This window comes from Mauremys reevesii, linkage group 3, assembly GCF_016161935.1.
Source record: "Mauremys reevesii isolate NIE-2019 linkage group 3, ASM1616193v1, whole genome shotgun sequence".
Lineage (NCBI taxonomy): Eukaryota > Metazoa > Chordata > Testudines > Geoemydidae > Mauremys > Mauremys reevesii.
In genome coordinates this window covers 10,900,184-10,914,048 of record NC_052625.1, presented here as the reverse complement: position 1 = coordinate 10,914,048, position 13,865 = coordinate 10,900,184, and the positions used below count along the sequence as shown (strand labels likewise).

Sequence of the window (13,865 nt, the reverse complement as noted above, 5' to 3'; positions counted from 1 at the left end):
GACAGCCTGAGACAATAACTGCGTGGACTACCCTGTGCATCTGGAGGGGCTGTTAACTCCAAGATCCACTGCTTTGGGAAGCCCTGCTGACACCCCCCCCACACACACCCCAGCAGAGGACTGTGTGTTTGGCAGAAGCAGCCTGCCGCGAATCACAAATACTCTCTGAGAAGGGGGGTAAGCACTGGGTACCCCCTGCTTTTCTGGGGCTCCCCAGTGAGGATGGGGGGGAAGGGTTCACATACCACTGCTTCTACCTCTCTGGGAGAGGCGGGGGTCCCATAATGCCTGGGGGTGCGGTGCGGTGGGGGTGTCCCTGGCTGCTTTAACCCAGTGTGACTAGGGAATTCCCTCCTTGTCTCTTGCCTTCCCAATGGGGGGAAACGTAGCTCATACAAGAGCTGGAAGGCGCGCCTTGCTGGCAGCGGTGCCAGCCCATTCCCCGTACAGCCAGCCCCCGGCAGACCTCTCCCCCCACCTAGGGCAACCAGATACCAAGTGTGAAAAATCGGGACAGGGCTGGGAAGTAACAGGAGCCTATATAAGAAAAAGACCCCAAAATCGGGACTGTCCCTATAAAATCAGGACATCTGGTCACCCTACCCCCAACTCCGCTCCCGCCAGGCGCGGTTGGGAGCCGCCTACACTGCAGGGCGCCCAGTGCAGCGCCCTGCCCAGGGGAGTCAGGCGCTGCCAGCCCCGTGCCTGCTTCCCCTCCCCCACCCCTAGTGGCGGCCTGTTCCAGAGCCCCCCGCCCGGGGCAGCCGTGTGAACCCAAAGCGGGCGCACCCTGAGCGCCTGGCTCAGGCACAGGGCTGCAGAGGGCGGCCAGGCGGTGGGCTCGCTGCCCCGCCCACGTGGCTCCGGCTCGCAGCAGGTTCTCCGGACCAGGCTCGCCCCTCACCGCGGCCCAGGGGCTGGCGGCTCACCTGGGGGTTCCCCCCTCGTGTGCACGCCCGTGTCCCGATGGCGGAGTGTAAGGGGGGAGGGGGGGTTATTGGTGGTGTTGCTAGACAAGCCCCCAGAGGCTTTGCAACCTTTGGGCTGCTCCTGCTGCAGACACACGCGTGGGTCGGTCCGGCCCCTTCCTCCCTCAGTCTGGGCTGGATCCTTTCCCGGGGTCGCCTGAAATCACTTTCCTGCAGCTGCCTAGGGCCGGTACTAAGGTCCCCGGTGGATCCGCTACCTGGCTTCAGCTGGGAGCAGGCTTTGCGAGTCCCCTTCCTCCAGGCGGGGCTCTGCACCCTGGCTGCGCTTTGCATTGGCTTGGGCGGGGGGCTGGATGGGACCTGCCCCTCGGCTGCACCCGAAAGGGTTAACAACCCACCCGTTCCCAGCAGCAGCCCCTGGGGCTTCGACCGCCCCCTCCTGCAAGAGACACCTTGGCTGGCTGCAAGCGCCGTTCACACTGCCCCGCTGCATGAGGCTAGTCTCAGGGGCCAGCTAATCCGCATCCCCGCCCCGTACCTGCCTGCCATGGCTCTCACCTGCTGCAAAGCTCCCGCCCCACCCCTGCAGCTGTCACACTCCCCTCCCCCCTCCCTCCCGGGAACCAGGCGGTGCCACTTTCCCCCCCTCCCCTCCACTCCACCCTCCTCATGCATATTAATAGAGACGCATGCGCTGGCGGCGGCTTCCCCTCCTGCTGCCGCGGGATAGATGAAGCAGGCAGGCAGCGGCGGGGCTCCCAGACGGGCTTCCAGCTCCCTCTCTCTGTGCGCGTCGCATGTGTCCGTGTGTCTCTCTCGGGGGGGGAGGGGGGCTCATTGTGCTGCCCTGACCGAGCGGTGGCAAGTGATTTGAAAGGAAGAAAAGGCTCCGAATAATTGCAATAAAAAAAGAAAAGAAAGGAAAGAAAGGCGAGGGCGGCCGAGGCAGAATAAAAGGAGGCTGGGCTGCTTTGCATTGGAGATCGGGGCGCTATTGAGGAGCCGGTGAAAAGTGGTGTTGTTTTCCACTCGTGCATGCTCCAATCGGTGGAGTATATTAGAGTCGGGAGCAGCCGGCCGCAGCAGCAGTCTCGGCGCGAGCAGCAGCAGCAGCAGCGTGCAAGGAGGCGGCATGCTCCTACCCAGGCGACCCGCCCTCGCCCCTCTGCTCCTCGCCTTGCTATGCCTGCGGGGAAAGGTACGTGAGCGCGAGCGCCCGTGGGGCTGCAGCTGCACCGGCACCGGCAGGCTTCGTCGCGCTTGGCCCCGGGGTGGGCGGGGAGGGGGATCTTCCTCCTGCGGGTTCGCTAGGTCGCCCCGAAACGCGCCCTTGCTGCAGGCGCCGCTTATGTGCAACCCCCCTCCCCCAACAAACCTGAAAATCCTTAAACAATATGCAAGTGCTGCAGACAAGGGGGTTTGGATTCATTTAGTGAGATTTAATCCCAACTGGTGGGGTGGGGGATCCGGCCTTTAGCAGGATTTAATTGCTGCTCATTTCCCTCTTTTGATTTTAAAAAAGCCCCTTACTGGGTGCAGGTCACCCCTGAAGATGTTTTGCTTAACAAGGTTCATTGCGCTCTTTCCTCAAAACTGCCGTGCACATCAGCGTTGGCTGCGTTTTCCAATCTTAGCGGTGGCACCTGGTTTGGCTGTCCCTGTTTGACAGAGCTGATTACCCCCCCCCCCCCCCCAATTCAGTTTGACTTCAGAGCCGGTGGCCTGGTTCCCCGACGGGTTTGCAGTGCCCCCGGCAGGAGCTGGAGACGAGGCTCTGCTCTCACGCCCTCCTGATTCTCTGGGAGATGCAAGTCTGGCGCTTCGCAGGGTCCGTAACTCGCTTTAAAAAACCCTCCGTGTGGGACTGAATCCCCTGCGCGCTCTTGTTACAGCCACTTAAAGCAACCCGGTGACCCCCTTCTCTCCCTCCCTTTCTTGGGCTGCACAGGTGACTCGAGCGTCCGGACAGTTCGAGCTGGAGATCTTATCCATGCAAAACGTCAATGGCGAATTGCAAAATGGGAATTGCTGCGATGGCCCCCGAAACCCAGGAGATAGGAAGTGCACCAAAGACGAGTGTGATACGTATTTTAAAGTTTGCCTGAAGGAGTATCAGTCCCGGGTCTCTGCTGGCGGCCCTTGCAGCTTCGGCTCCGGATCTACTCCTGTCATCGGAGGAAATACCTTTAATTTAAAATACAACCGGAATAACGAAAGGAACCGGATTGTTCTCCCGTTCAGCTTTGCCTGGCCGGTGAGTCAATAGCATGCTGCGGGGGAGGGGTGCTCCAAGGTGCTCTGCATGGAAGCCTGTTCCTCTGAGTTGTAATGGGGGTCTTGTGAAGTCAGGGTGGGGTCCCACTGGGGGGATGGATCCTGGCGTTACAAAGAGGAAAGGGAGCCCCCTAACCCAACCCTGTTAGTGCCTTACAAAGCAGATCCAGGTCTAGCTAGGTCAGGGGAGCAGACTCAGGATCTTTGCACTTTACAGCACCAATAAGTCGCTTAAGAGTTATAAGGTCAGAAGTTCACTCCCCCCCCCCTTTGCCAGTTAAGGCTTGTGCTGCAGCCAAAAGAGTGGCGGGACAGGGGCTGTCCAGTGATTCCCATATGAACTGTGTGTCATGACTGGCTCCCTTCCCTGGGAGTGTTTGGGGAAGCTGCCTGCCTTCCCCAAGGGGAATCTCATTGCAGGCCTTGGTGTTGATGGAAGCTGCTGCTGCTATTTGCAAACAAGCTGCCAACTTCCCAGGGAATCTTGTTACAGGCTTCCAGGCACTTGCAGATTCCGGAAGCTAAATAAAGAGCCTGGGCTTAACTTTCCACCTTGGTACATTGCACTCTGCTCTCCCCCACCGCTGGATAGTTAGTTGGCTCCGTGTTCCTGGGTTCCCAGCACCCCTCCCTCCCCCAATAGCTGGGTTTGCAAACTCAGTGGCAGGGCAGAGACGACAAGGAGGTGGGGTCCAGGGCCATGTGCTTTGCTAGAACTGTGCTGTTAGACTCCTGGCAAAGCCTCAGCGCAGAGAGTGGGGAGGGGGCTTAAATTCTCAGTGTTTCTGGAGCTCCCCATGACACCCCCCCCCCCCAACGCTATGATTCTGAAAACTCCAGGGGGGTTGAAAATATCTACTGGAGCTCTGCTCTGGACAACTCTGGCCAAACTTAAGCCCTGAATATAGTCAGTTCTCCAGATGGGTCATGAAACCACTGCTTGGAATACAACAGCTGTCTATACCACACTCCTCTTGCTATGTACCTGTCGTGTGTATACTCCAGCTCTGTTAGGGTCTCCTAAACTGGCTAAGATTTTCAAAGCTGGGTGCTTAAATTTAGGACCCCCCCTGCCCAAAAACAAACCCTAGATCTCTAACTCCCCCCCAGAGGTGCTGGGAGAGCATAGCTTCACTGGGCCAGCTGAGTGCTCTGCTTTGCTCAGTCAGGCCATTCTAACCTAGGTGCCTTAATATGGCTTTACTTTCTTTCCTTGCCCAAGGTCAGACTCCTAAAGTGCTCTTAACTGCCTGCTGGGAGAGGAGGGAGTGTCCTTTCCCATCCCCTACCCTTGCTGGTAAGCCTGAAGCCTATGTAAGCTTTCCACCCTCTCCCAAGCTTGGCCCTTCCCCATGGGATAAGAACCAAAGGAGTCCCTGGAGCACCATCTCAGTCCCTCCCTCCTCCCTCTAATTGTAGTGCAGGCATTGACTCCATAATCTCAAAGCAGGCAGCCAGCCCTGTGTGCTGAAAATGCCTGTGCTGCCTCCTACCTGCCTTTAGTGCAGTGGTTCTCAAACGTTTGTACGGGTGACCCCTTTCACACAGCAAGCCTCTGAGTGCGACCCCCCCCTTACAAATTAAAAAGCACTTGTTTATATATTTAACACTATTATAAATGCTAGATGCAAAGTGGGGTTTGGGGTGGTGGCTGACAGCTCGTGACTGCCCCACATGTAGTAATCTTGTGACCCCTTTGAGGGGTCCTGACCCCTGTTTGAGAACCTCTGCTTTAGTGAGTGTCAGGTTGGGGGGTTTTGTTTCTCCCCCAAGACCTGAAGGCTGCAGGGATAAACCCAAGCCCATGTTTTGAAGCATTACAAAGTACAGTAGTATAGTTTGCACAACTGTGTTGGAAGTGTAAGCTCTTTTTTTTAAATTGAGAAGTTTTATCTCATTTCAAATATGCCATTGAAAGGATCAAGGGTTTTGTAAAAATCTGTGGTATTTGAAGTACTGCCAGGGGCTGTGGAGCTTCTGCTCTGGGCTCTGACATTTTCACAAAGGTCTGGTTCATCTAGGGTGTTTTTTATCTTACCTTTTAAAAAAAACCCAAACCCTCAAGTGTGTTGAATTTTTAAGATCATTGATAACATGATCATAGATGTGCAAAAGATGAAGGCATTAAAAAACCAGCACCCTGACTGCATGTATTAGCTGGTCTCCACTTAGTGAAAGAATTGCTTCCATTGTCCTGTTAGCTGGATCTAATCAGGCCAGGGAATCCCAGGATAGTAGAAAACCATCTTTGCACCATTTCCTCTCAAAAGTCTTTTGGATGGTGTGAGGTTAGAATTGCTGACTCCTATGGTAGAACTCTAATGAGTTGGTTCAGACCCTCCACAGAAAACAAGCCATTCTAAGATTGAAGTGATCACCTACTTGTTCACTTATCCAACCTGCTTTTGCTTCCATGGGGAAATAGCCATTGTGATTCTTAAAGCATTTGAACAAAGGAATACTTAATGTGGCAAAGCTCTTGTTTGGACTAAAATTAGGTATGCAAACTATTTCCAGAGACCCTACATTTTTTTTAATATACGAACAGAATATTGAATCGCTTTTAATGTGGTGCTAATGTGACCCTGAAATGGAAACTTTGAGCCTACTCAATTCAATGACCACATTTGTGCTTGCTTTAAAACACTATTTTCTCCCTATCTTAAGCGTGAGGACAAAAGTTTGTCTTGTAACAATTTGTCAGATACAGATTTGACTTGTATATGCCAAATGGAGAATTCCATTGAAGGTTAACAGAAGACAGAGCTAAGCGTTAATCATATTGCCAAGTGGCAATTCATAGTGGCCTCTGAATATGCATCAGTTCTGTTATCTTTCTGTTTGAGGAAGGGCTTTTCTTGGACATTCCTGCTTTAGTGAGTAACATCAGGAAGCCTTGTTGCCTTGACTACACTTTTTTTTGACATCTTTTTTCCCATGCCAAACTGCTTCTTTGTGCCTTGTGTTAAAAATAGTTTTAAGACCCTTTTTAGCTCTGTAAAGATTTTTATGCATTGGGCAGGGTTAAAAAAAAATATATCCAAGTTTGAGCTGATCACTTTAATTCTTAGACTCAGTTCCTAAAACGAACATAGATCTGAAGTGCTGGAACTCGCCTTCTAAGAACATTGCTGTTGTGTAGGTTTTGATCTGTACCCTTGTGAGTAATGGGAGTGAAGATAGTGGGCTGTAAATTCATTTAAGTGATTGGAGGCTTGAATAAGTTGCTAGGCAACAGGGCAACGGACCAGCATGAAGGAAATAAAGACTACATCCAGAAAGCTGCACCTGCAGCCGTAAGCCAAAGAATGTGCAAATTGTAATGCCTCTTGAAAAATACAACTATACTCTAGCTAAATGCACGATTCATTTTAAGGCACCGGGAACTTCCTTCAGAACTTTGTACATCCATTAAACCCGTAGGGAAGTTTCAAACCAAAAATGTCCATGTTCCTTGTGTTGAAGTTTGTCTTTGCAGGTTATTGAGCATAATTCTGCTGTCATAAATGATCAGTCAGAATCCAAAAGGATTAATTTAGAATCAGTTATAAGAATGGCATTTTCCAAAATAGACTGCAAAATCTCATGGCTTCTCATGCTTTAAAGGAGCCCTGTATTCATTCAGCAAAGTTCAGCACTGGATGTGTTTATGCAAAGAGATACCTTGGGGTTCACTGAGGCTATAAACATGAGGCGGGTCAAAGTTGGCCTCCTCTGTGGTGCCCATATTTCAGATTTCAAACTGCTTGTTTATCCTGAGAAATTAAATTGTGCCAACGTTAAATGATTACAAGGATCACAATTGTGTCAAGGCACCAAGAATCTGAGGTGTAAAAACCTCTAAACTGTTTCACTGCAAAACTTAAAAGTTCTGGATTTCCTATGTTTCTTTCACCCTTTGGCTAAGAAAACAGTTTTTTAATCAGCAAAACTTATGCCTGTTCCTGAAGATGTGAAAGAAGCTCTTTGGACTGGCATTACATATTTTCTTCTAGCAGTCACTAGCCAGAAATATAAAGACTTTTGGGGGGGGGAGGGCAGAAGGGCTGGTTATCGGTTTTAACAGACGTGTGTAATATCAACATCCCTAATTTTAGGTAGTGTCTGCTGGCCAGGGAAGAAGAATATATCAACATTGGAACATGTGTACCACTTGAATTATTGGTAAACAGTGCTTTCCTCATCTGAGTGCCATGGTTTGAATGGGCACTGTTATCCAAAATGGAGTGTGTGTATTAAATGACATTCTGGAACATAACTGGCATCCAAATTCAAACTCTTCTCGAGGACTGTAGAGGAGTGATGTGTTTTTCGAAAGGTACCTCTTCCACTCCTAATCTATCCCTTCTTTAGGGACTCTTCTGTTCCAATCCAGTTTTTGATTTCACCTTCAGTGTGCATCCATTTTATTACAGTTCCTATAGCTGTAGTCTGTCCATAAGTAAATCAGTCCCACTAACTATTTTTGTATGCAGGTTTTTAGTTTGTTCTTTATTTTAAATAAAGGCTTGCTCTAGCTGACTTTGGTGGGAGCTGAATCGGGCCCAGGGTAGCCCTCCTTAAAGCGTATATGGAAGCTTCTTTAGATAGCATACATTAGGCACTGTCCTCTCAACTTTTGTGTAGCGGGATGTCTGCCTTTGTACTGCATAAGACTAGATACCTTTTGGGTTAGCTTTCCTCAGGTTAATTGGAGCCGTATGTCCCTCTATTTCATTATGGACTGAAGATTAGAGTGCAAGAACACTAATTCTTACTGCTATTAAAACTGATGATGCCGTTCATTACATGAGATGCTGCTATTTTGTCTCTTGACTAGAAATTAGTTTTTAATAAAAACAAGATGCAGTTTTCCCAGGCTCAGGCCTAAAAATCTTATGGCACCTTTGGACTTCAGCCACTGTTCTTTAATACACTTTAAAAAAAACAAACTGGGAACAGGATTGGTCTTAAAAACCCTGAATTCACACTTAGTACAGAATCACTGGCATTGAGGGTCTTTTAGTAAATGCCACTCAAACCAGTAACCTACATGCATCTTCTAGATGGGGAAGGATGCCGAAAGAAAACGGAGTGGTGTTAGTGTCTTGTTGTTGCATGGAACTCGTGATTCTGTGGTCACTGCTCAACAGCATCAATTACACTCATTACTGTTGTAGTATCCCAAAGAAACTGTAAAATGTGGATAGAGGTGGTTAAAGTGGTTTGTAACTAGTCAAACATTGAGTCCTTTACCAGCTCAGCCCAGTTTTTATGCACTTGGGTAATAAGTAGAAAGGCCTCTTGTTCAGGCTTGCTCTGTGTGAACCTGACTGTTTTGCTTGGCTGGCTACTAGGTATTTTCTCTATTAACCTTGCCACCCTTTTGTAACTGGTGCATTTAATTATCACTGGGATGCTTTAAACAGGTAGGGAGAAGGACAAGAATAGTGGGTAATCTTATTGGGGAGGGTTTAAAGTGACCATTGACATCTTGGCCTACTTACTGGGTCTTTTTGGTGACAAGCGAGAGCTTTGTGGAAAAAATAACCTTGTAATCAGATAAGGCACTGATTAAAATGCTATTGTAATATGCTACCCCCTGCCGTTGAGATTTTCCCCCCTGCCGCCCCCCAAACTGAAGTCTGTTAAAATTGAGATGCCATAGTTTTTTAAAGATCTTTTTCTGGCGCATTGTTTGGTTAGTGCATTCTAGTGCTGTGATTAGAATACATTGTAGTCCGGCCACCCAGACGGAGGCATTGACTGCTAATATTAACCAAGAACAATAGCATGGCCATACTGACTGCAGTGAGGATTACAGGACATAATGGGGCCTATCCAAAAATAATGCTAATACAGGACAAGCAACAGGAAGCAGCAGTAGACTCAGCAGAGTTCGGCTCCCAGACAAACCATGGACTTACTTCACACAATGGCAACTTCAGCACATTATGTATTCACAGGATACTCATGATTCCAGCAGGCTTGCCAGATCAGAGATCAGCCTGCTTTATTGGATGCAGCACACATAGTTCGGATAGCGGTAATTTTGTGTCCTTCATCGTTTGGCAGGAGGAGGACAGCTGTATCACAGAGAAGGTCTTGACTGGTTTGGCTTGTGCTGTCAAGGAGAGAGAGGCTCCTGGCAGCTGCTAATGTAGCTGCATTTGTTTGTATGGCCCATTCTAATGTGGCAATCGAGTGGTTTTTACCTCTCTCAGCAGAGAGGAGACGGGGCAAAACGTTGCTCTATCAAGAGCAAAGTGTGTTATCACATGGGCACGTTGTGATTGGTCCTCAGAGATGCTGCCCTGCATGCAGAGTGTGTTAATGCAACCTTTGAAGTTCTTGAAAGCCATGGCCTATGGGAGGTGAGGTTACTGTCTGTATAAACAAATCCTGAATGGTATGCAATGCCATCTTGGGTACACAGAGTAAAACTTGTAGGGTTATGTTTTATGTAGGAAGGCCCAGCGAGAAGCTTGCAAGCTGCCTTGTGCTCAGCAAAGGAGACAAGTCTCTCTCTCTCTCTCTCCCCTCTTCCTTCTCCGGCTGAAGGGGCCATCCAATGAAATATGTCCAAACCAATAATCTTCAGCTTTGAAGAGCTGCTCTGTCAACAGATGGAGCAGGAGCTAACGGGATGGCCCCGATGTGATCAGGTGTTCGTGTGGTGTCATCTTGACTCTGTCGTCATGTGGTGATGTGGCACCACAGTGAGAACCGTGCTGAGCAATCGGAGGAAGTGGTATTGTGGCTAGCTGTAAATCTGTCCTGGGCTCTGTCTGTCTGTCTCGCTCTCCCCCTCCACCCCCTGGAGGTTTTAAAAGTTCCTCATTTCTTCCTTCCCTGCCACGCCCCCTTTAGCCAATGGGCAGAGTTGCTGGAGCTCTCAGCTCGTGGTCTCCTGTTCCAGCGTGGAGTGCGTAGGGACTGGCACGCTGCCTGAGACCCAGGCAGAGCGAGAGGGGAGCTGCAAGTCAGGCTTGTCTCCACATGCGGCTGTCAGGGCACAGGTTGAGCATTGCTGTGGTTAACCTGATTTCCCTGTTTGACAGAAGAGAAGCATGTACAAAAGTCAAATTGGACTTCCCGCTGCTCGTCGCGAAACATGCGAAACACTGAATCGGCAGGTGTCTTGGGTGGTTAACTCTCTAGGACAGGAGTTGCAACCCCCCAAAGGGGGAATATCCCTTCACAAATGACAAGGACATTCTTCTGCTACTCTGTCTGGTTGGATCACTGTTCTTCATGTGGGGGATCAAGATCTCAAAGGGTCTAATGATTTTTTTGGGGGAGAGGGAATTTTAAAGGAACTTGCTTCCCGGCCCCCAACAGTCCTCAGCACCTGCCTTCTGAAAATCTGGCCTCTTTAAGCTGTCAGTTTTGGCCCTTAAAATTTAGTCCCCTGTGAAAACACTGACACCTATTTCTTCCAAAGACTTCTCTGCTTTTTAAACCCCTCCTGGATTATGCATCCATTCTGGCCGTGATTTAAAACACTGAATAATCTGAAGAGGCAGCAATATCCTGTCACACCCTCACAAGTGACCACCAGTGACAGATTTAAAGGGTCACAAAAGTTCTTCATGGGTTCTGTCATCTACAGATCAGGAATAAATATGGTGATGGTTGGCTTAGAACTGCCAAGAGTTCTCAAAACTCTTTTTTTGGTTTCACTTTGCTATCTAACCAACCTCCACAAATGTATTTAGTGCTCCCTATACTACCTACCATAAGCCCAGCTATTTTAACGATCCCCCAGCTTTGGTAAACTCGTTCAGATGCTACAAATATACCATCATGGTCACATGTTCTTGGTTTTGATTAAACGATGAGTGTGTGAACATTCTGCAAACTAGTGGCTTGAAGTTCCTTTCTAGCATGAGACCAAAGCTGGCTTGAATCTTTGCCTTCTGGTCAAGATCAGATTTATAGTGGCTAATTGGGTGTGACTCTATCATAGTTCACTGCTGATTTGCTGCCTGGTACCTTGCTTTGATGGAATAAGGTGCGTGATGTGGAATTCTTGTGTCTGGATGTATATTTATTCAAAGATGTGCAGAGGTCAGTTGTGGGCATGGGAAAAATTAAACTTCCATGCTGTAAGTAGTCATTCCTGAGATATCTTAACTGTTGATCTGTAAAGTGGGGATGATGGGCACCTTTTAAAATAGTCTAATATCTCAACGCTATGTAGTCTTTGTAGAGAAATTCCTTATCGTGGTATGGTCAGATTAATGCAATGATCTGATTGCATCTTAGGAGGTTTACTAGCTTTGTTTTTTGAAACTTTAAAAAAAAGTCTAGTTGATAAACTTCCTTGAGCACAAATGTTTCACTCTTTGTCAGGGAGGACACAACCAAGTGGATGAAAGGACAGTTGATAAAATATGGCTTTCTTTAGCTAAACATTTTTCTGTTTAAAAAAAAAAACTTGCAAAAGTAGATTTTTTTTTATTTATTTTTTATTTTTGGAAGGAGGAGGTTGCCATGTTAAGTGTTGTTTTTAAATGAAGCCCTGTGGTTTGTTGAAAATTGGTTACACAGGTATGTGGCAACCGTAGCTCTTAAAGCAGGGATTCTGCCTTTCCTTTCCTGAGGGTGGATTGTGTTGGTAAACAAGCCTAAGAACTTAGCAGGGACTGTTGCTATGTGTTCAGATGGAACATCTTCCAAAACAATTATGCAAGGCGAAAAGGAAAACATCCTTAACTTTATTGAAATAGTGCAAGTTGTTGTCATAATTTATTCTCCATTGTAGCATAATATTTTTGCAAGCTTGCTGTAACATGTCACACTCTCTGTTTTGGGTTTGGCGGTGTTGTAATTAAACAGAGGAGGAGAGGTGACGGTAGCCATGCCAGAAGCAAAATGAAATGCACATTTAATTATGTCTCAGGAATTTTTACCTCTGACTTGTGTGGGAAAGCCTTCTAAAGCTGTTTCAGAGCATTTCCTCCAAGTTGCAAGGCTTTTCCCAGAATAGTAACAAATAATGTGTAACTTTATTGATGAAATATTAACCAAAAATGGTGAGGGCCGATCTATACTTTGCTGGGAAGGTTGGGCACATGTCTTGGCTTGCCCAGCTTTGCTTGCTTTTTCAAAGCATTTTCCCACAGTTATCAGTGAACGAAATGGAATCTGAGTCTGCTTTGAATATGAAACGTATTTAGGCTAGATTCCAAGCTAGTGTCCATCACAAACTAGATTTTTTTTTTTTTTCATTCAAAGGCTGCATGCTGTGTCCAGTCGTGAGAAATTATTTGGCTTTGACTTTTTGTGGGGAGGGGAGGTCGGGAGGGGTTTTGAAGTCTGCCTGATGCTTACACCTTGCAGCTATAGTCTTATTTTTTTAAATAAACTGGGTTTTGTTTCTGGTAACACAGTATTTAATCGCTACATGCGACTCTCTTTACAAATGGACAGATACTTACTGCTGGCAAGAATAGAAGTGAGTGTGAAAAAGAAACCACATGACTCAACTTCTCTTGCACAAGATTCTAACTTGTGCATCATTGTTTTTCACACACTCTCCCTCCAAAAGGTTAGACTGACATCTGACTAAATCAAACACACCACTTCTGTTTCCTTTTTTTCTAAATTCTTAACCTTTTGACTCTCTTTAAAAATCTGTATCTAAGCCTAGACATTTTTTGGTAGCATGACAGTATTGGGGGTGGGGGAGTGGGGGTGGGGAGAAATACAGGATCAGGCTAAAACATGGCCTAATAAAGGTGGGGAAAGTTCTAATGACTCTTGTTCCTGAGTCAGGTTTGACGATAAAGGGAGCTTAGCTGTAGGACCTGGCATACTTCCAGCCTGAAGCAGTCAGTCTCTTTGGTTAGTTGCTGATCATTATTATGGGAATGCAAGAGACCTGATTGGCAGATTAGTCTGTCTATAAATATGACACATGCGTGTCTCCCGCTTCCCTAATTCTTCCAAATAGTATGAGCCAAGGCTTTGTTTGACAGAGCCTCTCCCTCCCCACCCCCTTCCAGGATTCATCAGTTCTTGCCTTAGTTACCTGATACTTGTGGGAGCAGTGACAGCCTAGTGCAGACAAAGCTTTCAAAGGGGTGCTGAAAAGCAAAGCCCTCTAGAGACTGCGCTGCTGAGGCCAAGCAGAATAATCTTTGCAACACCCCTTGCTTTCAGGATGGAAAAAACGTCGGGATCTAAAACAAAATACAAAGCAAAGTTTTGTAACTAAAACTCTCCAAGCAGCTGATCATTTTCCCCCCCAACTGTGTGCATTTTTGCCAAAGTTGCTAAATTCTAATTTACAGCATAGTGTGAAAAGCTGTACTTCCTGGTTAAGCACATAAGATGCATTAGTGATGACAAAGATGAGCAATTCAAGGTGAAAGGTCTCAAGTCACCTTATCCAGTCTGACTTAAGAGGATCATGTTTGTCTCAAGTATAATCTGTTGCCTATTTATGTTTTCAATGGATTCAGTCTGTGAGAGAGGATTTGAATTTTTTTATTTTAAAATGTTTGCTTTTTTGAAAGGTGCCATCTCTGAGGTACAGTACTAATGTATATATTTTGTTTTGCAGCGATCCTATACGTTGCTTGTTGAGGCATGGGATTACAGCAATGACACTGCTAGTAAGTATTCATTCCTTGGTTTTCTCATTCAAAAACGCCTCAATCAGCTCCCTGCTGAAAG

At 47.4% G+C, this 13,865-nt stretch overlaps 1 protein-coding gene across 1 annotated transcript in view; it reads left to right on the top strand.

The window, feature by feature from the left end:
* The first annotated feature begins 1,652 nt into the window (after window positions 1–1,652).
* The window catches only part of JAG1 (jagged canonical Notch ligand 1), a 37,136-nt gene continuing 24,923 nt past the window's right edge, over window positions 1,653–13,865 (top strand). Inside the window, exons 1-3 of the mRNA XM_039531259.1 lie at window positions 1,653–2,127; window positions 2,878–3,183; window positions 13,753–13,804. Coding sequence (XP_039387193.1) covers window positions 2,062–2,127; window positions 2,878–3,183; window positions 13,753–13,804 — 424 coding nt within the window. The 5' untranslated portion in view covers window positions 1,653–2,061. The remainder of the gene's footprint in view (window positions 2,128–2,877; window positions 3,184–13,752; window positions 13,805–13,865) is intronic.